This window comes from Amblyomma mixtum, chromosome 4 (assembly GCF_055824585.1).
Source record: "Amblyomma mixtum isolate Tamu chromosome 4, ASM5582458v1, whole genome shotgun sequence".
In the NCBI taxonomy this organism is placed as follows: Eukaryota; Metazoa; Arthropoda; class Arachnida; order Ixodida; family Ixodidae; genus Amblyomma; species Amblyomma mixtum.
The window spans coordinates 117,128,303-117,156,068 of record NC_143015.1 but is presented as its reverse complement, the minus strand read 5'-3'; the positions used below and the strand labels follow the sequence as shown (position 1 = coordinate 117,156,068).

Here is a 27,766-nt window from a genome sequence, read left to right as displayed (position 1 = left end):
GCGACGTCGGTATAACGATGGTTGTCTAGTGTGTCGTACGAAACGTTCTCATGGCAAAGATGCTGATGGAATCTGTAATTCGACAGGATTGGCGAGACGATCTGCTACAGTCATAAACCACGGCTAATTTAACCCGGCGCATGCTAGTATGCCTGCAGGAAACTATGGACACTTGAATTAACGTTCACTGCGGGCTTTGTATTTGCTGGCTGTTGGGATATCAACCTGTGAGTGTGGCATGACGTGTATGTTTCCTGCACAGGTTTAAGACCTTGCAAGATTGCGCGCATTTAGGATAATCGATGAGCCCAGCAGGGCAGCACAGGTCCTTCCCCTGTTTACGTGAGGAGCGCATCGCAGAAATCACGTGATCTTGCGGAGCAACCCTCACATGAAGTCATTATCCACGGCTGGCAATCAGCGACGCTACGTCGTTTTATTCAGTATATCCCGCCACCCCTTTTTCTTTTTTTCTTTCGCAAATATGCAGAAGCGTGGAGCCGGGAGGCAAGGACGAAGTTATTGCCGTCCGCTGCACTGGAGACTCGCTGCTGTATCTTCAGCCAATAAGAGGCAGAGAAAGAGTAGGGCCTGGAAGAGTGGAAAGGAGAAAGTGACATCAGACACCTTTAAAACAGGAGCAGGTAGGCGCGCACGACCTCGACTTAAGCGTTTTTGTACTTCAAAAAAGCAAAGCAGTTACTTGGCCACATTCTCTAAAAACTGTCTTGCACTGGGCTCGGACATCCAAGCCTCCGACGACCGAGGCGTCAGTTATTTTCAATTATTTTTGTTATTTACGTTGGCGTCCGGTATCAGATGGTCAATTGATGTCATACATCAGCGAACATTCACTTTGCAATAAGACAGTAAAACGTTTGCAACATCAGCTATAGATTAGCCCCTGGTGACTACATGGTGGATGTGAGATATAATGCGGAAAATACGATGGGTATTTCGCTTTCCCTCGCAAAAAAGCAGCATGCGGTACACTCACATGTGAGGGTCAAAGCTGCGGAGATGGTAGTGCTAAAGGAGCCGAAAGTGGTCTGGAGAGCCGCGTCCCCACTGATGGCCTGGTTGATGGCCGTGATCAGCTGGCAGGCGATGCCGTTAATGACAGCAAGGAACTGGGCTGAGGGAAGCTGACTCAGGATGCACTGTAGGAAAACAAATGCAATACGCGGTGACTGAAGGTCACCCAGGGTGATCCACAGAATATTTCGGCAATTAAAAAGCAGCGGAAGCATTCACCGACGCGTTGAATAGTAGTGTACTTTGTAAAAATAGGAAGCACGCCAGACTGCGACGAGTGTTAACGGGCTGAATTATTTTTTTCGTTTCCTAGTAACAGTTCATGTCGACTCCTTGCAATCGATCCGCGGCACTGCCACGTAGTCTCTAGGTAACGTGATGAATTCTTAAAGTTTATGGTAAACGTTTCATGCTTCGAGCTTAAGGACACACTATTTGCTTTTTTCGTTAATGTTTGATAGTTAATGTTAAATGTAAACGATGGTGATTTCACGACGTAAGAATTATTGTTGCGAGATGTGTGGCTACGTAGAATGATCCCCGAAATGCCACAAATCGTTCTAATACGGCGAGTAAAGTCCGCAGCTATCGCTCTTACACTCACGGTCGCTGCCATTTTTATAATGGTTTAAAACTTGCGAAAAAGGCGGACAAAAATGCTAAAAAAAATCACTTTCTAAGGTAAAAATTTGCTTCAGGAGATGTATGAGAGCTGTGCTGTATACTCACAACAATGGACTGCACCGTGGACTGAACCATGTTGGTCTGCAAGAAGGAACGCACAGTGAATAGCAGAAAGGTGAGTCATTATTTGTTCGATATATTTAACGACGACGGCAACAATATGAGCGCGACAGCTAACCACGTTCTTAGCTGCCTATTCTAGTAACTACACGTCTTGCAGCACAAGCGAGGCACAGAGAAAGGGCAAAAAACAACGCTGAGACGCGCATTGCGGAGCCTTCTGCTTGTTGGCGTCTGGGTCCTGCTTGCGATTCCAGATATCCCCAAGTATGGGCCTACCCACCCATGCCGCCTTTGAAATAGCGCGAACTTTTCCCTAGAAACCAGTAAGCATTTGCGTCCTAAAAGATTCTTTCATTTACATTGTCTTTTGTAAAGTTGCAGTAGACGCTGCAACGATGGCCATGGACACGTTCTCTCAGGTAAGCACTTTTTTTGGTCCCTGCTCTGTTGCTCTACATGAAAATTGAAAAATGACGTAATGAATTAATTATCCCCAGCCTATATCATGATCCTCTGAATGGATGGGAACCAGGAAATGGAAATTGGCACCTGGAAATCTAGTACGAATGCACTTCGCGAGCAGCATCGATGTCTACGTGCACGGCGAAGGCACTAAACGAGTTTAGTTTAGTTTAGTTTAGTTTAGTTTAGTTTAGTTTAGTTTAGTTTAGTTTAGTTTAGTTTAGTTTAGTTTAGTTCAGTTTAGTTTATGGGGTTTAACGTCCAAAGCAACTCGGGATATGAGAGACGCCGCAGTGGAGGGCTCCGGATATTTCTACCACCTGGGGTTCTTTAACGTGCACTGACATCGCACAGTACACGGGCCTCTAGAATTTCTCCTCCAAAGAAATTCGACCTCCGCGGCCGGGATCGAACCCGCGTCTTTCGGGTCAGCAGCCGAGCACCATAACCACTGAGCCACCGCGGCGGCTAAGGCACTAAACGAGACGAAGTTAAAAACGAAACTTGTCAGAAACACGAAGTCCGACAACTTCATATTTCTGCACATTGATTTAAATACTCTGTTGCACTGCTCGGAAACCGGGCAGTCAAAATGTGTGCAAGTAAAAATTTCAAATTCTGCCACACGGTGCTTCTGTAGGGTACAGCTACAACCCAATATCTACAGCAAAAATTTCTCAAAAAACTTTCTCCAAAATATGTATAATGCACTATCTAATATATTTAGGAGAATCTTCAGTTAATTTTCATTAGAATAGTAAGTTAATGCGCTGTTAGATGAGGTAAACAGCTCTTCTAGCATATTTTATTTCTCATTCTCGTTCTCCTACTTTGTCGTCTTACCTAGCCCTAAATGTCTTCACAGTGGCTGCACACTAACTATCCGCGGCCGTAATCCCATCACTAGTTTGTTTTTCCCCTAGTCTACAAAACGCGGAGACACAATCCTGGCATCGGATGGCCTGTCGATTCATTTTGAATCCCGGTGTTCCCAGAATTTCCCTGACTCAGTCTCTTAGCAGGGCAGAAATTCATATAGGGACTACGTTGGGAGTCACTAAGAGCGGACCACTATGGATAGACTTGCCTCGTAGTTTGCTCATACAGCGTAAAGTATCTTTGCCAAATGTTCGCCCATAACATTCCATCGCCGAGTACCTTCTCCTTCCCCGAAGTTACCAGTGAGACCTTATAATTTTTGTTTATTTTGGTCTTCCTACTGTACTGTGCCGTCATACTAAACTACAAACAAAAGCTGCATTAAATCGCGCTAGCACATGGTGACGGGAACGTTTGGTTCTCAATGACCGGCAACTTACGGTGGTAGGCGATCCAGCCGTGCACATCGTAGTCGTGTCACCGGCGCACTGCAAATGGTACAGAAGAAATTGATAACTGTTACGAGGGAAGATTAATTTTGGGGAAGCAAACTTCGCTACTACAAAGACACCCCATTCGTTTCACCCTACGGTGTATTTCACCAGGAAAAGCAAATCATCGGGAAGTGAAAGTGATCGCTGAATAGAGAAAACACTGGGTCGTTCATCTGCGGAGGTAGATGATCTAGGAGGCTGTAGTAATATGTTCGCTAAATTGCTAAGTTCCGTATAGCTTTACAGAACCAGCGGTCCTTATACAGAAGCAGACCAGTGTTGGTCATGCTTGACCTACCTAGAATGATGACGATGATAATGAAGACTGATCGTGAGAGGAAATCATTGAGAGGTATTTAAAACACACTGAAACTTCAGTTATGCTCGCACACTGCAGGCGAAGGATCTTTACCGAGCCAAGATTTCCCACGGCGGGCAGCCCAATGTTGATCGAGCCGAGGCACGAGTCGTTCTTGATGAGGAAGCTGAGACAGCCGGTCGAGTTGCAGAGCTGGTAGTTACCCAGGGCCCCGAGGTCGATGCCGACTGGAAAATTACGTGTGATATGGTATCATGATAGAGAAGCAGAAGGGAAAAATGTTAGCATGCCATTATTTCTGCTGTGTATTTGCCCTGTGCATACGCGCACTGACTAAGCTTGCGCCGATAGAATTTGATAACAAAATATACTCCTCAGCCGCAGCACCAACAAAATAACAAAAATTCACCGATTCAAAAAAAAAAAACGAAGAATGTTCAAACCTTCCATAAATTTGTGTACGTACAGTCTTTGTCAAAAGTAACCAGCGTGCACGTTTTTCTTCTCTGTATTATATTAAAGCTATTATGACAGCCCTCAAGCTCTAAATCTCCGGATGGTGAGAAGAACCGCTGTTCTCACCTTCAAAGACTTTTTGGTCTTTAGGGAAGCCGTGAGGGCTCTGTTATACGAATGATACGCAAACCGTGAAGCCTGGTTACTTTTGACAAAGACTGTGTACATAGCAGCCACCTATTCATACAAAGCCTAACGTAGTATTCGCCCCCTCCTCCATACTGAAATTATGTAGTGCTTAGTGGTGCTTTCTGTGAAACACCTTACTGCATTACGCGATGCTTCTTAAGTGTAAGGATGGTTTACGAATTCGCCCTTCCCTTAGTCATTAGATTTAAGAGGATCCAGACGTGTTCAGCAAATAATTGCAAACTACGATAAAAAGTAATGAATCCGTATGCAAGTCGAAGGTATATTTAATTTGCTCGTAACTTCGAATCTCAGTTATTAAAAGAACACTTCCTGTTTTCAGGATTTGGAAAAAAAAACTTGGATCCTGCAGTTCATGTGAAATGTTCGTTTTTTTTTTTATTTACTTTGGTTATCTCAGGAAATAAAGGATGGAATTACGTGAAAGCGAACGGATTTACAGGATGACCTAAGTCTAGAAGTGACCCATGTTAGGACCCCTGTTGCCAAGAAGAGGGTTTTGCCGAGTCCAACGACGGCCTCGTTGCCAGCAGCAGAACCCTCTCGCTGATGTTAGAGCAAAAGCAACGTAATCTGCTAGCATGTGAATGTTTCCTACACCGCGTGTTTAAACCACCTATGAAGTTCTGCAATCTTTAAAAATAGGCTTTCTGAGTTTCAAGAGCGCTTTTTTTGGGGGGGGGGGGGGTGGGGAGGGGGGTCATGGGATTGCAAGCGGTGTAGCGCATCACAATGCAGCTAAGATGTTCTAACTAGTAGAATGGTTACTATTATTGAATAGTTAACTTATTAACTGGTACTGTTAGACCCCTTGTTTATTGAGAACCTTGAGCTCCAACGTAAGTAATATCCATACCAGTTTTTAGAATTTCGAAAACGCAGCAACCTTCGGCGCTGTGACCCAACAAACTTTGCCTACATCGCGCCAAAATGCATGTGCTTTCGAGAAGCTTTCATGCTAAGTAAAACCTACAGTTTCTTACGGTATGACTTACGTTGTTAACCGAATAAATAACTAGCAGTAATAGTTTAACAGTTAACTCGCCAATGTTACGGTTAGGATAAGAAAACTTTTAATTTGCTTATCACGTTCGCACTGATGCCTCCAATAAATTTCAATATTATGGTTTACGATTTATGGGGTTTAACATCCCATAGCGACTGAGGCAATGCGGGACGCCGTAGTGAAGGGCGCCGGAAATTTCGACCAGCTGGGGTTCTTCAACTTGCACCGACGTCGCACAGTACACGAGTCTCTAGAAATTCGCCTCCATCAAAATTCGACCCCCATGGCCGGGATCGAGCCCGCGTCTTTCGGGTAAGCAACCGGGCGCATAACCATGCACTGAGTTGTCGCAGCGGCTGCGCTTGTCAATATTAGATAACCAGCCTACTTGTCAGCACGTCTTAGCTGTATTATGATGTGATACACGGCTGAAAAAAAAAAACCTTCTTTTTTCTAAAAGTAAATGGCGCAGTAATTGTCTCACATCTCGGTGGCTACCCGAACAGCGCCATCAGACCCGCTTTGTTTTTCTTTGTTTATTTTTCTGAGCTCGGTGATGGAAGATGTGTCGTCTCTAGAGTCACTGCGCATTTCTTATGACAATGTCACGTGCAGGATTGTCTCCAGTAATATCTTGTGTCCGTATTACGTTCCTGTTTTTGTTGTTTCCCTGAAAATGGTCTGATCTTGCTGGTTCATCACAACGGTTCGCTTACTCAATGCTCCGTAGGGTCAGTAACGTATTTCAAATCAATCAATCAATAAAAAATCAGGTTAACAGATAAATCACAGCTTTAAAGAATTAGCCTATGTGTTCTGGCTTGTGTATTATTTCTACGCTGCACGTATAAAGTTAGGCTTGGTCCTTTGGATAAATCGTTCAAGCAGTGCGGTGTTCAAACTAAAGAACTGCGAGGACACTTTGTCAACTAAAGTTTTGAGAGGCGAAAGCCGAGGACACTGCCGTGACGACTTCCGGTGCATGTGACGTCACACCGCTCCCGTGGCTATATCGATACCGAAATTATACATCTTCCAGGGATCTGAAGTGTTAATTACACTTAATTATACATTTTTCCCTCTAATTTGACACAAATCAGACGTTTTTCTGACCATTCTGTGATAATTTTCACTATGCCGTGAAGACTTCCGGTGGATGTGATGTCACACCGTTCCCGTGGCTATAATGACGTCCATGCTATTTCGACGCAATTTCGACATTTTTGCCTATAATTCATTAACTAGTTAGTCTGCAGTCATCAAACTTGGCTTCTGGGTTTATTTTTGCGTCCTCTGTCTGAAGCAATGATTGGTTTCTTTCTATCTATTTTAGTTCCAGAGTTAAACGCATGTGACACGCTTTGTTAACGGACGACAGTATGAGCCATTAAAGGCTTTCGCCTTAAAAGTTGCAGTATGCTCACTTGGAATGTTCCGGTTTGCCATGAGCAGCAGCAGACCCGACAGGGCGCTGACGATTCCTTCAGGCGAGCCGTACTGGTAGATTCCCTGAATGACGCACTGAAAGAAGAACGTCGCGACTAAGTTTCCCCATCATAGGTCAGCTGTCATTCGCTTAACTACAAGGACAGAAGCGATGGGGAACAACGACGTCTGAATAGGGAGTCTGGGCTTCAATTGTACACGTACAGAAAACGCCGTTTCGAGCAAAGTGGGGTAGCCGGACACTTGCGCGCATAATATTTATTATAGGAAAACGCATCACGGCGAAAAGCCGTAGTGCAGCGCCCTACAATAACAAAATCGTGTATACCGAAAATCGCAGTACCAAAATCGTAATAAACGGTGCCCTTTGGGAAGTTCGTCTACATGGACATTTGCGTGCGGAATGAACGATGTCCTGAGGATCACCTGTTGCGTCTTTGTCAGTATCGTAAGTTAAGAGCGTGATCTGGGCATAGTGTGTGTGACGACGTCAAATTGAACTTTAGTCGCCAGTCAACATGGAAAACAGGTTTTAAAAGCGTCGAAGGCGACTAGGTTGTTTTCCTGCGCCTGAACGGAATTCCACCTTTGCCAGAGAAAGAAACCGACCTTCAAAGGGACACTATGCACTACTGCATAGGAATTTTGTTACTGCGGTCGGATATAGCTTCACTCTGCAGTGAAGCTCCGCCCGTCGCGACAAAACATGCAGACGTTTGTTAAACTGCTCCTTGTTTTCTGAGTAAGACGCAGATCAAAAGACCTCAATATAAGCTCGCGAAGCTCCGTGCATCTGGCGAGCTTAGCAAGGTGAAACTTGAAAAAGCTGACTTTGTTTACTGTTGCGATTGATAAGCGCCGTATTATAGGACCTCGCGGGTCCTCTCGAAAGCTTATCAACTGCTGTTTCTTTATGTTTCAGAAATAAATTTAGAGATCTTTCTTTTTAATTTGTTAACCTGGTAGGAGAGGATGCGTATATTGTCGAGAAAATTTCGATTTAAAATGGAACACTTTATTTTCGGCCATGGAATTTGAATCTGTGACGGTATAGTCGAGACGGATTCGAGATCGCTTTCTGCAAGTCAATACCATTGTAGCATCTGAGTATCTTTCAGGGAGGTAAAAGAATTTTAACAGGAAAGCCAGAGGGGGCGGGGGGGTGAATCAATTTCTACAAGCTATGACGTGATCGGGTGGCTCGGAAGGTTTTTCTTTTTGTTATTGCGCCAGTTAGGTTTGTTACATGAAAATTCTTTATTGGTCAGTGCGAAAGGCGCAGGGGTCACGTATTTGTGTTCTTTCATTGTCACCATAAGAGAGTGCTCTATTACTTCTCTGAGCTGTAGATTTTGAATTTTGTTAGTTTAGGCTTGTTTTTCTGACGTTGGAAGTTTTCTTTGTAGCCTCTATTTCTATCCCACACCCAAATTAGGGCTGTTCAATTCATTACGAAATGCCAGTTAGCCAAATTCGTAGGTCTTTTGTCGTCCGCGGAAGGTGAACTGAGAAATCTCATAATCTCCAAAACTCGTCGCTAGGGACTGGAGCGGCAGTGGCACCTGCTGATATTGCAGGCAACTAAGGTACCCGACTGGAGTCACAGTGACCCCTGGTGGCATTGCAGACAACTAAGGTACCCGACTGGAGTGACACTGACCCTTGGTGGCATTGCAGACAACTAAGGTACCCGACTGGAGTGACAGTTACCCCTGGTGGCATTGCAGACAACTAAGGTACCCGACTGGAGTGACCGTGACCACTGGTGACATTTCAGACAACTAAGGTACCCGACTGGAGTGACAGTTACCCCTGGTGACATTTCAGACAACTAAGGTACCCGACTGGAGTGACACTGACCCTTGGTGGCATTACAGACAACTAAGGTACCCGACTGGAGTGACAGTTACCCCTGGTGGCATTGCAGACAACTAAGGTACCCGACTGGAGTGACAGTGACCACTGGTGACATTTCAGACAACAAAGGTACCCGACTGGAGTGACAGTGACCCCTGGTGGCATTGCAGACAACTAAGGTACCCGACTGGAGTGACACTGACCCTTGGTGGCATTGCAGACAACTAAGGTACCCGACTGGAGTGACAGTTACCCCTGGTGGCATTGCAGACAACTAAGGTACCCGACTGGAGTGACAGTGACCACTGGTGACATTTCAGACAACTAAGGTACCCGACTGGAGGGACAGTTACCCCTGGTGACATTTCAGACAACTAAGGTACCCGACTGGAGTGACACTGACCCTTGGTGGCATTGCAGACAACTAAGGTACCCGACTGGAGTGACACTGACTCTTGGTGGCATTGCAAACAACTAAGGTACCCGACTGGAATGACAGTGACCCCTGGTGGCATTGCAGACAACTAAGGTACCCGACTGGAGTGACAGTGACCACTGGTGACATTTCAGACAACTAAGGTACCCGACTGGAGTGACAATGACCCCTGGTGGCATTGTAGACAACTAAGGTTCCCGACTGGAGCGACAGTGACCGCTGGTGGCATTGCAGACAACTAAGGCACCCGACTTTAATGACGACAGGGACCCCTGGTGGCACAGCAGAGAACTAAGTACAAAGACAATCGCTCTAAAAGTTATTAAAGCAGTGAATTGCAAGGAGTCATGGGAGGTTTTGCTACGCATCCAGGACCTTCAAGAACAAAAAGAGACCATCAGATAAGCCTTCGAAGCCGCCCGGTCCCAAGAGATCTCGGCCGTCTGACAAGGACGGGATGGCGAGGCTGCCGTCCTGATTATCTGATATAATAAAGTTTTTCTAAGCCTAGTTTTGAGGAAAAAGTCCCATATTCAGCACTATAAACCAAAGTCGTCCTTTTTTACACATTACACCTGCTTTAGTGACTGAAAATAACACCAAGCGGCGAGTTATAATACAAGATAATGCAAGGAAGTCTATGAACTTACGTTGGTGATCTTGATTAATCCTTGAGTGGTTCCAGTTGTCTGCAACAATGAACAAGGAGAGACGATTGAGGCTCCATACTAAAACTATAGTAACTTAATGATGGCTATACCAGGTGTTTCAAGGCAGCCAGCCACAATTTTTTTTAAATAGGCTCTTTGACGGACAAAAATTCTTTCTGCGGCAGCATAATGCCACCATCGACGGACATCAAAAAGCGGGTGAATAAAGTTGACTAATTAACTGGTATACTAATTTCTCATCATTGCCTTTTTTACCAACAGAGTCAGGCAATGGCTTGCAATTAGAGATCTGTAGCCGGTTGTAAGTAATGGCCAGATCAGTTTTCACAAATCCGTAAATTCAATTAACCTCGGCGCTGTGGCCCAATAAATTTTCTCTACATTGTGAAAAAATACATGCGCTTTCGAAAAGCGTGCAGGCAAAACAAGTCCTACAGTGCACTAACTAGCCGAAATATAAAAATTTTGTCGAGCCACAGCGCCAACGGTAGTCGCGTTTTTGAAGTTCAGAGATTGCTATGTCTATTACTGATGACCGTCTGTATCTAACCTATACACATGCGACCGCGCCTTGGGAAAAGCCCTTTTACAAACATAACCATAATACAACGTGCAACCGGTACTGCATTAAGCACCCCGAATAAAGAGAATAACACACTCAATTTATACCTTTCAGATCGCAATGCGAAAAAAAAGTGAAACACGAAAAACAGTACAGATTCTCACCTATGCGGCAGCCCTTTAATTAACAACACAAATTATTATAGAAATGAAAAAAATTAGTGACTGAGGGACTGAAAAGTCATCCATTCGGAAGAAAAAAAGATAAAACATTCCATGAGTTTAACCCCCCCAACGAAGGCTTTTTTTTTCTAAAAAGGGTAAAACTGTTCATTTAGTACCCGTGCTGCCATCTGCCGGCAAATTAAAACACACTACTCGACTTAAACCGGACAGCGTGCGCTCGAAAACACACGTCAAGCACCACTCGCCAGGCGCCAGAATTAACGAGAGGCTTATGACGACCCTGGCTCGTTATAAGCCGCTTCAAATAATATGCAGAGAGCTTAGCGAATAGCGAGACTCAAAAGGAGAAAACTCACGGTTAAACTGCCACAGAAGTTGGTTGCGGTGCCGGAGCACTGAAATGGAAAAAAAAATAACGAGAACCATATTTATGCACTGTTTTTCCCCGCCTCTAAAAAGAAAGAGAACTGAAGCGCCAGGTGAGGCATTGTTTCGATAACAATTCCAACCAACTTTATAAGCGCCCCGCAATGCAGTTTGCCGCTATCGGTGTCGCCGCTTAGTGGCCAAGAGTGTCAATCCTGAGGCGGCCAACAGGTGCTCGCGCCGTTAGTCGCTGCCTCCATTTCGTATAAGAAGTGAGCATTTGCATCGAATTTGACTTATCTGTCTTATCTTAATTCGTCTCGATGGGCTCCTTCGACGCTTCAAATGCCACAGCTCCGAAAAAGAAGAAAAGTGTGGTAGGAGGTAGAGTTTTGCTTCTTTCAAGCAAGTGCACCATACCTTTAAAGAGCTTTCTCATTAACATCAACCCACGCTCACTCTAAGCTGGTTCAAGGCATTCGCTAGGGCTTAATAATATTGCACGCTGCTACCAAGTAGTGATTATAATCGTCAAGGAAGTCGTCTGGAGGTCACAAAGCTGAACCAGTTTGTTTCAATTTGCCAACAGCGCGAAAGACGGCGACCAAGAACGACACAAGACAAACACTGGAATCACAGAGGTTACTGAGGTTGAAGCTTGCACACGAAAAAGAGTCCAAAGAACTAACAATATACTTCTGGAGGACAAAAAGCTGAGCGCGTTTTGCGGTTGGCTGTTTTTGAGTCCTTCGCGCTGTAACAGTATGACAAAGTTGTGCCGGCAGCTGAATTTGCCTACGACTTTCGTTTAGCTGTCGCGAGCAGCGATGCCAAACGCAAATTTTAAATTCACCGTCGCCATTGGCGGCGCTGAATGCTGCGCTCCAGCAGCAGCGCCACCTGGAAGCGGAATGGCCACATCTCGTTGCTATTAGCTACGCCGCTGAAAAACTACGACCTGATCAGTACTTTCAGCCCTTTCTATACTTTTCCGAAGAATCCTGTGAAGCGTCGGAAATATCATCCTCAATGTATATTTACTTTTCCCGCATGTTCCAGCTTTGCCTTCCTCTTCTGGCATAACATAGATTGTAAAGCAGGTACTTCTAGAGTGAACAGCATATGCGCGCGAAAGACTGACGTTTTTCGCATCCTCGACGCGTTTAGACAGCAGGCGGCTCTGGGAGACATTACTACTAGGCACTTGGCCGGAGAGCCGGAAAGCGCCGCAGGCACGCGGGCGTTTTGTAGCGAAAGCTACATTGGCCAAGAACTTGCGATTTCTCTGTGGCGGTGCTCCAAGGAGGCACGGAGACCGACCTTGAGCCGTTGCCTAGCAACCGCCGCAGCTGGCGGACGCCGCGCGCTCGCCGCGCCATCTGGCATGACGTCACACCACGCGCCTCGACGCGGAGCCGTCGCCACCGTTTGATATGACGTCACACCGCTTGCCTCGTCGTTGAGCTCGCTTTCGCTACGTATATCCTGGCATAGCCGAGCTAAGCCACTGCCAATTTTCTAACCTTTTTAACCAACACAAGCCTCTACTCCAGATTGTGGTGCCCAGAAATGTGCGTGTACGTATTCTGATCCCTCTTCTAACCACATCCTCACCTATAACCAACCTCTTTCTTCTCCTCTCCCCCTTCCCCAGTCCAGACTAGCAAGCCTGATATTCGTCTTTCCGGCCGACCTCTGTGCCTTTATATTGACTAAACTATTTCATTCAATCTTTTTTTTTCTTCCAGCAATTTTTGTTTCGACTTGTGGTTTTCAACGATTCCTTTCATGACACTCGTGCATTGGAAACCTGATCATGTTTTTACACTTCTGGCTGTAAACAAACAATGAAATGTTGGGATAGTTTGCAAGCTGTTGATAACTGATTTTTAATGCTATCCAACTCGAACAATGTGCAGACCGGATCAGATTCAGACTCACATTTCCGATGTTGAGGATGTTGCTGATGGTGATGTTCACGCACGAGGCTGAAACGGTATAAGACGAAATAAGTTCGGCATATTGAAAGCATGACGCTCACTCAGTCGCGAGAAAATTTTAAACTTCAGCCTACACATGATAATGAGTGACATTTTTGCGTTTTCTTTGAGCCCTTATAATTTTTTTGCGTCTGAAATGTCATAAGTTGCCCCTTCTTCACTTCCGTATAATGTTCCTCAAAAACACGGGGACTACCCAGGAAAAAGTAAACGCGATTATCATGGCTGTCTTTAAGAACTGCTGCTTGGTTGCATTAGTCTGAACTAATAAAAGCCTAGTCAAAATAATAGTAATCAGGCTTTCAAATGCATTTGGCATGCTGTAGGTTAAAGCAAAAAGGTGGCTTCCTAGAAGGCATCTCAGTGAAATAATAAAGATGATACGTGGCGGAGCATGCAATTGTGCTGGTTATAAGCTTCAACGAGATAACATTTTTCCGAATAGCCACATTAGTTTACATTAACTGGTATTCGGTTGCACTAGCATTTTTTCTCCACCGGTAAAGGGTAATATTGTTATAAATCGAAGGGCGACAAGTATGCTCATTCTTTTAAGCTAACTCGCGCTGTATGTACCGTGCAGTCAGCCATCATCCAGCTAAAGCTTGCACTAAAGGTGTCTTATGTTTCAAACAACGGCCATGCGCCATGTCCAACTGTACAAGCCCCTAGTGAATGATTGAATTTCTCCTTCCATGGAATCACAGAACAGCAAGGATTAAAATCGGCTTTTTGGATCCCTGGCCTCCATCCGAAGAATACCAGTTCTTAACAACCGATGCTAATAGTATTACGTTGCGGAGTTATATCCTGCTAGCTACTGTATTCATTTCATGCACACTTTTCACTGTAAGTAAAGATTCGACAGTGTCCTCGACTGGAACAGACGTCCTGCTCTTCTGCGGGCTTCGTATGTGTCTTTCGTGACGTTCAGAATCTGTGAAGAATGCAGCAGAGCTCAAAGCATAAAGAGAGGCCTAGGACTTCTAAGGCTGCTGGCCTGTAAAATTTCGGAGGCTCCGGCAGAAACCGCCTGAAACTGTCGACCGCCAGCGCTTCACCTCCTTTATATCTCCTCCTCTTTTGTGATATCACAATTCAGTGTGGATCATTTTCATTTCCCAGTAAGCGTCAGTGCCTCGTCCACAACATTCTCTGCTTTCCAGCTTGCGACGTCGAAGGCTTTTCCATGTACAGACGCATTAGCCCCGACACACAGGCTCAGGTATGGGGAGGTTGTCTGACTACAGAACGGAAAGTTCCACAGTTCCGAATATAAAGCTAGGCACTTTAATAGCACAGGCGCCTTAGCAGTGAAGCCGTTTGATTTCCAGAAACAGGAAGCGACCCGACGCGTGTTGTAGTTAGTACGCTGTGGAGACTAATGTTCCATATTTCCCTTTTGGGGACTGTTTCGAGACCCAAAAGAGGCCACATATATTTTCGATGCTGGCGGCCCAGTGCCTCAACATAAGGAAACGGAATCGGCGATAAAGATGTTGCTTTAATCAATATTCAAGTATTCAAGGCTCTACCTGATATCATATTGACAGCGTATCAGGGCTTTCATCTCATCTCATATTGACTTCATCTCATATTTACAGGGTGTAAGCGGTTATTTGCGCCTCCGAAAGCAACTCACTGAGTACACAGCTAGCCAGAAAAAAAATATAGCAGCATTTTGTTCGGTTTTTATTCAACTGTAAAAAGTATCTGCAGTATTCTAGGGCCGCCATTAAATTTTTCTGGCAATAAAATGAGATGAAAACAATATGGACTCAATCTTTCCCTGCCCTATCAGCTTTTCAGGCCAGTAGGCATTTTGTAATGCCCGTTCTCTGGTATAATTTAAACCTCAAGAAGTTTTTAACGCCTACAGGAATATCAGTAAAAGCATAATATGCTTTCAGCTTGGTTTATCGGCCGATGAAGGATCGCATCATTAAGGCTCTACATAACGTTACAAAGTAAAGGTTCTTAAATTAGCACGTTCGCTTACTCGTCAATGAAGCTGATGCAGAAGTCATGGCTGAAGCAACCAGAAGGACAACGAGGGCGTTGGCAGAGGCCATGGTTGAGTCGAGTGTCCGGCAGGCGGGGATGACAGCGACCAGACAGGTAGGAGCAGTACACGGTGTCTGTGCCCAGGAACACTGTGCCTTTTATACCCAAAATCAGGCGCCAACTGCACGTAGAAGTCTACGAGGACGACGTCATTGAAAGCATCGCTTACAGTGTAGAGGATGATCGATGCCTACGCACAGTCATTCAACTGCAATTTCAAGGCGCACAGTGCGATGGGTGACACAAGCGTTGTTCGTAGCCGTCTCAATTAAAACGACGCACTGAAGGGTTCTTTTTATGGCCTCTTTTTTCCGTACATTTTATGACGCTTCTTACCTACATACGCCTTCACTGTGCGACAAATGCGGTAGAAGGTCTGTTATTTTATGGTTCTTCCTGTGCCAGCTGAAAAGCAGTGGCAGTTGAGTGGAGCAGTACAGTTGCCTGCGCAGAAGCATGCCGGTGCGAGTGACTGTGGTTATCCGCTTAGTCCGCATGTCCGTAAACAACGGATGAATTTTGCGAGCGGGTCCCCAGCTTAGCGACTTAACAGCGCTCATTTTTTACCTGTCGCAAATGCATTTCTCTTTGCCATCAAAAAGGTTTTGCAACAGTGTGCCCAGGCCTTGGCAGTGTAAAGAGAGCGAAACGAGACAAACCAGCTTCAAATTATGGGCGCATACGAACAGGACAGTAGCGCCAGATGGAATAGAAACGGCGAGGCTGGCTCCGCACTCCAGTTTTGCGATAATTAACGAGCGACCGAACACACAAGCGTTTATCAGTGAAGACATGTAAAGTGGTGTACTCTTAGTTCTTTATGGAACGTCAGTGCCAGGCAGCTTTATATTTTCAAAATACGGATCCGCATCCAACTTTCATGAGAGAGTGTGCACATAAGCACTGGAAAGAACTGGCTATGTCAAGCGAGATCCGGGATGTTCCCTGGTGGCGGTTCCCAGAAGCTTCGAATAGCCTGGCATAGTAGATTTTCACCCGCTTTTACGTATATGATCCATGGCCTATCTTTAATGAGGCGACCTTAGCTAGGTGTCTTGAAGAAGGCTGCTGCGCAAAGCGAGGCTTTGACATAAACGTTGTTTATTTATTTATTTATTTATTTATTTATTTATTTATTTATTTATTTATTGAAGTACCCTAAGACCTAGCAGGGCATCACATGGGGGGGGGGGACATGAATGCAAAACAATATCAAAACTACGAACAAGATAAGAGATTACGTTATCAGGATATTCCCGAGTAACAAATAAGATCGCAAGTAAGCTGGAATAAAGTTAGGGCAAACAGGCAAACAAACAAACTCCAATACGGTAACACAAATGTGATAAAAAGAAAGAAAAAGGAAACAATGGTGTCAGGAAATTTTTAAAGTAAGTCTTAAAAATACAAGGCGCTGAAATTGAACCGATGATGAATGCACAGAACTAAGAAAGGTAACTCAAAAACTAAACAAAAGCGAAAATGTTGCGGAGTCACCGGGACAAAGACACATAAATGGCACCAAAAAATCATGAGAAAGAAAATCTATAGATTACATAACAAAACAGCACAACCACATTATAAAGCACCCTAAAAAAGCTAGCAATGCTGCATTTGAATGATGATAAATTGTTTAACAGGACGATACTAGGCGGCAACTCCTTCCATTGCTGATAAATTTAGCGCTGAATTTTGGTATTTATTTGAACATGCGCAAATTGGGCACATTTCGTTTGCATTTTTATCTTGAAACTTGAGAAAAAACCCACCTATGCGCAAATGATTTCACGACACAAAAAGAGACGAGGAGACAACGGACAGGCGTCTAGTCTCTTTTTGTGTCGTGAAATCATTTGCGCCTAGGTGGGTTTTTTCCCAAGTTTCAATATGAAAAACCAACCAGCCCGTCAACATGCCTTACTGATCGTTTGCATTGTTTATGCGAATTGAAACGTGAGGAGCGGGAAGAAGTTTGGAGCGGGCGAATTACACAAATTACTATAAAGTGTGAAAAAATTATAATTGGACACATTTCCTCCGGGTCACAAGAGATGACAGGTTCAAATTTTCTATAAATAATGATATGCTTTGGAATCATGAGTATGATGATGAAACAAACCTTGCTCCTTTGTTCTGAACAGATTTCAGAAGACTGGAAAGGACGTCCTGATGAGTATGTCATATTATAGAAGCATATTCTAAGGATCGTCTGATCAGTGAAGTGTAAGCTTGATATCTTGTGATAGAATTTTCAAGGTGTAAACAGCGTCTTAGCATGCCAAGTTTCTTGAATGCTTTACTGATAATGTGGTCTATGTGAGTATTCCATGAAAGCGAGTGTTTATCCCTATGTTACAAAGCATACGCACAAACATGCCCAGAACACACGTTTAAAAGGGACTGACCCAGGCTAGAACTGTAGTTGGTAAACCGCACGTTTTAATGTCCCGAAACGATACGCCCAAGCGGAGGCCTTGGGATTAGCTTAGGCAAGCTGGGGTTCTTAAACGTGCGCTGATATGGTCGCCAGGGACGACACTGAGTCTGCGATCTTAGAACCGGCATCCGAACTCCAAAGCCGCTTATCCGCCGTGACGGGTCATATAGGTACAGGGTCGTCCAAAAGTTCCCAGGCCACAGGGTCTGCTTTAGAGCGCTATAGTTGGGCAGCTACGACACCCCTGGAGCCAAAAATCTCTGTAGAGGATAGTAGAAGTACTATTCTCACCTCTGAGAACCTTGATGTCTTTGATGCTATGGTAAGTGGCAGTATACGCCGCTTGAAAGCAGACCCTGTGGCCTTGGAACTTCAATCAATGTTCAATCATACCAATGTTTTATTAATACGTCTTCCCGGTACCACTCGCGATACAATTTATCAGTTTGGTGCACGTTTCTTCGCAAAAAAAAAAAAAAAAAGACTGGTCCCATCTGGAAACATAGACAGAACCTTGCTATTACTTTTTGTGCCTAATTCAGACTACGTTACGAGGCTATTATTTGTAAATGACATCGATTGCGCAAGACCAAGAAAAAAAGGGCTTTTAGGGCGACTGGATTTTATACATGGTGATTAACTCTAGAGGTAGCCGGACGATGCTGAGCAACAAACCTTCAAGTAAATGAAGTTATGTCATACGAGGCAGAGAAAATAAATTAACCAAGGCTTTCACGTAACTTGTAAACAAAAATTGTCTTTTTTCAGCCTATTTTAGCAAATTTACTAGAATGAGTGGCCGGATATAAATAATTGGCGCTGCATATTACATATCAACTCCGTTGGGATCAACGCATAATTGTTATCACAAATAACGCAATCGCCAAGTTACATGACCTGCATGCTGGATCCATCGTAGGTTAGTAAAATGTACATCTGTAACTAGCGTGGCCCGACATCCGCGCGCCTTTCGATCCAAGACACAAGTCTTCTCCAGTCACACAAAACACAGACAATTTCTTGTTTTGTGTTTTATGTGAAGTATAGCAAAAAGGTGAGGAAAAGGAATAGCCGAGTAATAACTAGTTCGCATCCAGCCAGGCGCAGCCATCTTTGCAGCCGTATGGCTGCGCTTCTTTGTATGTAACGATTAATGATCACTGATGACTAATTAAGCATTAGTCGCAATCATTACAAAGTATTCCTGCCTCGAGGAATTCCTTTAAACACTTTAGACTGGGTCAGTTTAAGACCAGCACAAGGCTTTTCAATCTTGGTCTGAAACAAAGTACAATCAGCGTAAACCACTGGAATGTCCCATTTCAAAGAGAAGACGCGACGAGTTACACCGATGTGTCTGATTCCCTCTTCTGTTGGTTTCGACCCATTGCTCTATTTCATCATCATCAGCCTGACTACACCCACTGCAGGGCAAAGGCCTCTCCCATGTCTCTCCAATTAACCCTGTCCTTCGCCAGTTGCGGCCACTGTATCCCCGCTAACTTCTTAATCTCATCCGCCCAACTAACTTTCTGCCGCCCCCTGCAAGGCTTGCCTTCTCTTGGAATGCACTCCGTTGCCCTTAAGGACCAGCGGTTATCTTGCCTTCGCATTACATGCCCTGCCCAAGCCCGTTTCTTCCTCTTGATTTCAACTAAGATGTCATTAACCCGCGTTTGTTTCCTCACCCACTCCGCCCGCTTCTGATCTCTTAGCGCTACGCCTATCATTTTTCTTTCCATTGCTCGCTGCGTTGTCCTTAACTTAAGCTGAACCCTCTTTGTTAGCCTTCGTGTTTCTGTCCCATAGGTGAGTACCGGTAAGATACAGCTGTTGTACACTTTTCTTTTGAGGGATATTGGTAAACTGCCATTCATGATCTGAGAGAACCTGCCATATGCGCTCCAGCCTATTCTTATTCTTCTAGTTATTTCCTTCTCATGATCCGGATCAGCTGTCACTACCTGCCCTAAATAGACATATTCTCTTATATGCGATAAGAGACAAAGAGGGCAATGTCATTAGCAATATGAATAGGATAGTAAAAGTAGCCGAAGAGTTTTACAAAAATCTATACAGTAGCCATTGCAATCTCAATGTTACTGAGAGAGGCAGTAGAGTACAGCAATGGGACATCGCACCAGTAACAAAGGAGGAAGTAAAGAAAGCCTTGGGAGCAATGCAAAAGGGGAAATCAGCTGGTGAGGATCAGATAACAGCTGATTTGTTGAAGGATGGAGGAGAGATTGTGCTCGAAAAACTAGCCACCCTGTATACGCAATGCCTTGTGACCTCGAGCGTGCCTAGAGCTTGGAGAAACGCTAACATTATCTTAATTCATAAGAAAGGAGACGTCAAGGACTTGATGAATCCAGGCCGATCAGCTTATTATCTGTTGCCGACAAGGTATTTACTAAGGTAATCGCTAATAGGTTCAGGACAACTTCAGACTTCCATCAGCCTAATGATCAGGCAGGCTTTTGTAAAGGATACTCGACAATAGACCATATTCACGCTATCAATCAGGTGTTAGAGAAATGCGAAGAATATAACCAGCCCCTATATATGCCGTTCATTGATTACGAGAAAGCATTCGACTCAGCAGAGCCTTCAGCAGTCATGCAGGCATTGCGGAATCAGGGTGTAGAAGAGTGTTACGTGCAGATATTGGAAGATATCTATAACGACTGCACAGCCACCATAGTCCTCCATAAAGTCAGCAATAAAATTCCAATAACGAAGGGTGACAGGCAGGGAGACCGGATATCGCCACTGCTATTCACCGCCTGTTTACAGGAGGTATTCCTGGGCCTGAAATGGGAACAGTTGGGGATAAGAGTTAATGGAGAATACCTAAGTAATCTGCAATTCGCTGATGACGTTGCCTGGCTAAGTCACTCAGCACATGAGCTACAAAACATGATCAATGAATTAGACAGGCAGAGCAGACTGGTGGGGCTAAAAATTTTCATGCAGAAAACCAAAGTAATATTCAACAGTCTAGCAAGAGAACAGCAGTTCGCAAATGACGGCGTGGTGCTGGAAGCACTAAGAGAGACTAGAAAAATGTCACGCTAAAGCTAACTTTCATGGATCATTTGAAAAGAATGAAGCAAGTAGAATTGTTATGGAACTCTTGTTATCACTGTGCCAAGTTAATATCTTCTGGATGCACCATTAGATAGACGACAACACAGCTAGAATGGAAAATAGATGCGTACGAATTCAAGCTCAAAAGTGAGTTGTGGTGCCATTTATGCGACAGCATGGACGGGAATCTGGCCATGAAAAACACTTGGCTCCTCCTACGACGCTTAATCGACTCAACACAGACCAAAATGGCACAACGCAATTGTGCACCAAATTGTGCACCAGCATGAAGGCAGTACAAAAGACGTAAAGAACTGAAGAATATATATATAAACACCACGCCATCCACCGATCCACTTCCCTCGTACAAGGGCGAGCCGGACCCAGAATCAGACCAGGTGTAAGCACGGTAGAAGTATGGCAGGCTAGTCGCCAACTTAAGAAAAGATCAGCCGTGGGACCCGACGGAGTCACTAACAAGATGATGAGGAGTCTAGACCTTACGCCAGCGACGGCCATAACTGACCTAATCAAGAAGCATTGGCAAGAGGGTGATATCCCCCAGGAATGGAAACATGCCAGAATCAACTTTATACCTAAACCAGGCAAGCAGATAAATGTTGAAAGCCTGAGGCCCATCTCCCTCACATCTTGTTTAGGGAAACTGGTGGAACACGTAGTTCTGAGCAGACTCCAAGGATACGCAGAGGGTAACATCCTCCCAACCACCTCCATGCTTTTTGGCTTGAGAGCCCACCTGTCCACGCAGGACGTGATGCTCCAGCTTAACAAAGAAGTGATCTCCAAAAGCAAACACAGGAGGTCCATCCTCAGAATAGACTTATACAAGGCCTTTGACAACATGTCACATGAGGCCATCCTCACTAATCTATTGAGTTTCAATACAGGATCCACAACCTTAAACTGACTAAGATCGTTTCTCGACAAGGGGACGGCAGAAATATCGCTCGGCGGGAAAATCTCGGATCCCATACACATGGGGTGTCGGGAGACCCCGCAAGGCACGGTACTCTCGCCGTTCCTGTTTAACCTGGCACTCGTACAATTATCGAAACAACTCGTGGCCATCCCAAATCTCAGACATACCTTCTATACCAATGATGTAACCCTCTGAATAACTAAAGGAAATGAAGGAATGACGGAGAGATAGAAGAAATACTACAAAGGGCAGTCAATACCATAGAAGCCTACGTCAAAACGGTAGGATTATAATGTTCTCAATACATATCGGAGCTTCTAATTAAAAGAAACATTCTGAGGGGATAGAAATCCAACCTCCCGCCAGCCAACATAGAAGTCCAAGCGCAAGACAAAGTCGTTAGACAAGTCAATTCCATGCGGATCCTTGGACTGATCATCCAAGAAAATCGCAAAAACGCCGAAACCATCGAAAAGCTAAACCTCTCGATATATCAGACCGTTAGACTGATCCGACGCATAGCAAACAGGAGAAGAGGCGTTAAGGAAAATGGTCTATGCCGACTGGTGCAAGCCTTTGTCATCAGTAAGATGACCTGCGCCCTCCCCTATGTCCAATTATAAAACGCCGGGAAACTAAAAATTCAAGGACTCATCAGGCAGTTCTACACGGTAGCCCTAGGCCTACCCATCAACACCTCCACCGACAAGCTACTACTACTCGGCCTGCACAACACGCTGGATGAGTTCACTGAGGCTCATAGGAGAATGAAAGAGCTCAGACTCGCTCGAACCAGTGCGGGTTGAGCGATCGTAAAAATGCTCGCAATAAACGCGGAATCGCTCAACGCTGACACCCGCCAAATCCCGTCCATGGTCAAAAATGCAATCACGGTAAAACAATTACCGAAAAATATGCACCCCGTCCACCACGAAAGAAAACGCAAGGCCAGAGCACAAGCATTAGTCAAGAACCTCGAGGACCGACCGAACGTAATCTACTTAGACGCGGCCGCTTACACAACACCCGAGAAAGAGTACACGATAACCGCGGTGACCGAGGAAGGCAAACTCGAAGCAAACGCTACTCTACTAACAAACTCTTGACTGAGAAAGCTGTATAGCTTTCCTTTGTAGCCGTACGGCAGCGCTTGGGCGGACGTCAATGAGTGATTACTCCCTTATTACGAACTCTTCATAAGTAGCCGAAAGAACAACAATTGCCTTGGCGCTGACAAACTCGCGAGCAGAACTGATTGTCAGCGATTCAAAAGCAGCCATAAGAAACATTGCGAAGGGCAGAATTGAGCAGGGTGTGTTGCTGGGCAAGTTGGTTTGACATTTTTTTGACAAAAAAAGTTGTTAGTTCAGCGCCCTGTGTGTTTCGTCTCTCCTTTGTCCCTCGTCTGCCAGCGCTGCATGTTCAGGAAGGGCAGAATGTCTCCCATCTCCTTGGGATCTCAAGAATTGCCCAATAGACAGGAAAAACGTGGGATTGGCCTGGGTACCGGCTCACCCGTCAAACCCGGGGAATGAAGCAGCCCACGATAAAGCTCGAGGATTTATCGGCCTAGCTGTGGATGCTAACTCGGACGACGGAATGACAAGAGATGGCCTTAATACCTGTCGCGAGACCATGCAGCATTGCAGACTAGAAAGGGTAATCTTCCCCCCTCCGCATAAAAACATAACCAAAGAACAGGAGGTACCGTGAAGGAAACTCCAAAATAAACCTCTCCCTTATCCCGCTGTTCAAAGTTATGTACAGGGTCGTCCACTCTTAGTTAGCACGCGCTAGCGCATGGCCATGCTCTTTGGAGGGTCACTGCGTCCGAAACGGCTGCGCATCGAAGTGAAGCGGCAGATGACGCGAAGCACCACGTCCAGGTACACCTTCTCGTGCGCCACTTTGCTGCGATGAGCGACTGTGTCGCACGCGGTGGCCCTCTGAAGAGTGCGGCCATGTGCTAGCGCATTCTAAGAGTGGACGGCCCTGTATGTGTACCCGGAGATATTTAAACCGGAGTGTAGCAAAATGCGGCAGGAAAGCGACCGTAGACCACATCTTCTGGGACTCTCTGACAGATCGCCCACAAAAAAAAATTGGCTGTGGTTTAGCTCTGCTTAAACCTGGTAGAGTAGCGAGCGTCTAGCTTCTTTCAAACGCAGAACCATATTCATCTCCATCTGTCGTCGTGGATGCACTGTCGTCGACTAAGCGGACCCGTCTAACCGCGTCGTCCTTACGTCGCTTATCGATACACTTAGTGCGCTCTTCCTCGGTCTCTTCGGCTCACCGCCTCCTCTTCTCTTCGTTCCCTACGACGAGCCCTAGCTTCCTCCGAGCTGTCAATTTCTGCCACAGGCTCCGTATCGTTGCGATATATATACCCGCCGCATCTCTGAGGACACTCCTCGCATGCGCAAAACTGACGAGGTGGTGGTGGTGAAAAACCTTTTTAATACTCAGATCTTGTATCCTTAGTCCGGGACACCGCACGACAAGGCCCCGTCTCGCGCCCGCTTTACTAGAGCCCTTTGGGACTCCAGTGTGGAGCAGTTGAGGAGGGCAGTCTCCCATGCCTCTCGGGTCGGGGTGGGGGAAGGGGGAAGGTGGGCGGCTAGAATTCCGATGGAAGCTAAATTCTAGAGACCCGTATACTGTGCCATGTCAGTGCACGTTAAAGAACCCCAGGTGGTCGAAATTTCCGGGAACCCTTCTCAACGACGTTCCTCATAGCCTGAGTCGCTTTGGGACGTTATACCCTCATAAACCATTTCTTTGATCCCACTGTTTATCCCTTCCTCCATGGCGCGGTTCGGGTGTACAGAGAGATATGTGAGACAGTTACTGCGTATTCTCTTGCCTCAAAAGCAATTTTCAGTTTTACGAAGGAACGCCATCGCCCGTGCGGCGCGACGCCTTGCCCGTGGTGCCACGGCTCAGCGCGCAACCACGCTGACCTCGCGAAGTGGCTGGCGTAGTGCAGATCTCGCTACAATATCGCTTCAGAGGCTTGTGCACCCGGGCCTGTGGGAGACTTTACTGCTCAGCTCCGACCCAGAAACACAAGTACAGGTCGTGGCAAGAGCCCAAGAGCTCGTCGCCAGTCTCCACTGACGGCCACCTAGCTAGATCAACTACTCCACTTGTTACTCAAGCCGGTAATAAAAGCTTCCCAATCCATAATTGGATGAACAAATTTACGTGGCACGGCGTAGCCTTCTGATGTCACCTTTATGTAAAGCGCAATCAAAGAAACAGAAAAAAAAATTCCTGACGATTGCGTCGCTTCCTAATGCGAAATTTGAGCTCAGCTCATCAGCTGTTTCAGCTTTTCGGTAGTTTGAGGCAAAGAATTCGAGAAAGACATTTATGTACAATTACAGACAACTTATTTTTTCACACATTCTCCTTCTTCAAGCAACACTCCACTAACAGTTCTCAACTGTCATGAAGGAGACTTTGTGGTCGGATAAACAGATGGATATATGCTCGACTTACTGCACCAATGCCTGGTTCTGGGTAAGTATTTCGCGAGGTTGTCACAGCCGTGGTACGCGTTACGAGCGAGAGGAACGGGATGTTCTCCCACATGAGTGGTAAGGAATTCCTGTTTGTTTGTCTCTATATCTACATTAAAGTCCCCACCCACACTGGCAGGTGGCAGTTGGCTCAGATGGCTCACCGTTGTCAGCGCTAACGCATACAGCCAAAATCTCTCTCTCAACACCCCAAGTACCTATGAGCGCGATTCAGGCGCCCCGGGCACCCATTGCGGATGCCGTGAAACCTCCTACCCACTACTAACTTACAACGGCATACTTTAGCACTTAAGACTATCCCGTCAGGTATACCCTCCACCGGCTAAGACACTGGACAAAGGGGAGGAACTACACCTCCAAAAGCTACAGACCAACACTTACAACAACCCACGAAGACTACACGCAATAGACCCGGAGTCATTTGACTCACACTGCAAATTCTGCGGGTTGAAGGTGGACCTGTACCATATGGTATGGACCTGCCAACGAAATCAGGCGGTCACTGTCAATAACCAGCCAACGCAGGAGGGGTGGGAGGCAGCTCTGACCAGCTCGGACGAAACGAGTCAAAAGTAACTCATCGAAAGAGCCCGGACAGCAGCCTACGCCAATGGGGTTCCGGACTGAGAGCTCCAACCACCGCTACAACCTCCTAAACCATTTCATTAAACTATTTGCACCACCAGGCGTCCACTGACCCAGGGAGCGTTATGCGCACTTCCTTTTCTTAATATGATCGAAGTGTAAAACGTTGCCAACGCCAATGAACACAACGAACGCCGACGGCCTATGGCTTCAGCGCCGCGTTTCTGGCACAACGTTGTCAATGCCGACGCATGCAGCGCACACCTGTCACAACCGCAGCTTATCTAAAAAAATTATCCAAAAATTTCTTTGGAGGAGAAATTCTAGAGGCCCGTGTACTGTGCGATGTCAGTGCAGGTTAAAGAACCCCAGGTGGCCGAAATTTCCGGAGCCCTCCACTACGGCATCTCTCATAGCCTTAGTCGCTTTGGGACGTTAAACCCCATAAACCGAACCGAACCGCTTATCTAAAGCACGGTTGAGGTGTCCACTGTTCCTAGAGGGCATTTATGCGCCTTCCGTCTCGTTGAGGTGTCCACCAAGATGTGTGAGACAGATACAATGCATTTCCTTTCCTCAAACACCAATTTACCAATTTTACCGCATGCTTTCCAAGCTCCCGCTCCATTGATTTCACAGCTTAAAGCGCGACTAAAGTGTCCACTGCTATAGAACAGAGAAGGCAAAAAAAAAGAGAGAAGCGTCGCCCATTCTCGTCAGTCACGTATCAGAAACGCCCCTCGAAACAAATAGAATCAAGCAGGAGCAGTGAGGGGAAGAGGGACTTAACAACGCTTGGCAAAAATCGAGGGTACATGAGCCGACAGTCTGGTACGGCTTGAAGGCGACAAAGTTAAAAGTTAAGAACAATAAGATGCAAAATGCAGTTAAAAAAAACTAGAGGTAAGGAGTTTTAAACGCTATAAGGCCGTGTTAAAGATACGTGCGAATTGAGATTGACGTGAACCAATGGGTGAAATGGGGCAGTGAGGAACACGACCTAAAAGAGCAGGCGACAAGAGCCAACAAAAAACGCAGCCGGAAATGATGCGCTGAGGGCTGAGGCAATGAGAGGAACAAACACATTAATCGATTAATAAAAGTATCTTCCGTCCTGATGTTTCTTTATTCGATGGAGCACGTGCCAAAAGGGCAGCGCACCTCAGCAATTGACTCTGGTTTCTGACGCAGCAAGCAGTCAGCTCCCCATGGTGAAAACAATTCCTTGTCTTCCATCCACGTTTTAACCGGCTACGTGCAACTCTAAAAAAAATGCCTCTCCCGTAACCGAGAGTAGAGTAAGCATGAAATGTTTACGGGCATAACACATTGGCTGTAGATGGTACTACCCAAAATCTTGAAATGGTCTAGTGTTCACCACACCACACATACTGTGCACTGGTCCATATGGACGCAATTGTTTCCTGTGAGTGTCTGGGGAATCTCTGCGGATGTCATCTGTATCCGATTTCCGTTTGGCTTTCATCTTTGTAATCGTTGTTTTCATTCCTCGGTTATTTGTACCACTTTGCCTATGTGACACTGGTAACGTCACCATTCGATTACCTCACACAGTTAATGACGAAGTAATGACAAATTACTAATTAGTGACTAATTACTTTTAATGACTGAATACTAATTAGGAGTGGAACGCGACAGCGTGTTGTAGCGCTGCCAGGCAGTCCACGGAACGGAACGCCAGCACCTGTTCGGCGCGATGCCTTGCCCTTTGAACGCGACGCTTTTTGAGGAAAGGAAATTACACAGCAATTCTCTGTCATCACGGTGGACACCCGAACCGCACCGTACAGGAAGGGAGGAATGCCACCACCCGTTCGACGCGATGCCTTGCCCTTTGAACGCAAGGCTTATTGAGGAAAGGAAATGGCTCAGGAATCCTCTGTCATCTCGGTGGACACACGAAACCGCACCGTAAAGGAAGGGAGGAACGCCACCCCCGTTCGAGGGGGCCAA

The 27,766-nt window shown here is 45.7% G+C and overlaps 1 protein-coding gene across 1 annotated transcript; it reads right to left on the bottom strand.

The window, feature by feature from the left end:
- Positions 1–411: 411 nt before the first annotated feature.
- LOC149348042 (uncharacterized) lies at positions 412–15,250 on the bottom strand. Its single transcript, XM_089585725.1, has 10 exons — positions 15,131–15,250; positions 13,073–13,119; positions 11,122–11,160; positions 9,998–10,036; positions 7,033–7,129; positions 4,030–4,163; positions 3,564–3,611; positions 1,765–1,800; positions 998–1,160; positions 412–591 (listed from the first exon to the last, which is right to left on the bottom strand). Exons 1-10 carry the CDS (start codon positions 15,201–15,203, stop codon positions 560–562), a joined length of 708 nt encoding a protein of 235 aa, XP_089441851.1. The 5' UTR covers positions 15,204–15,250; the 3' UTR covers positions 412–559.
- Between the last annotated feature and the right edge of the window lie 12,516 nt (positions 15,251–27,766).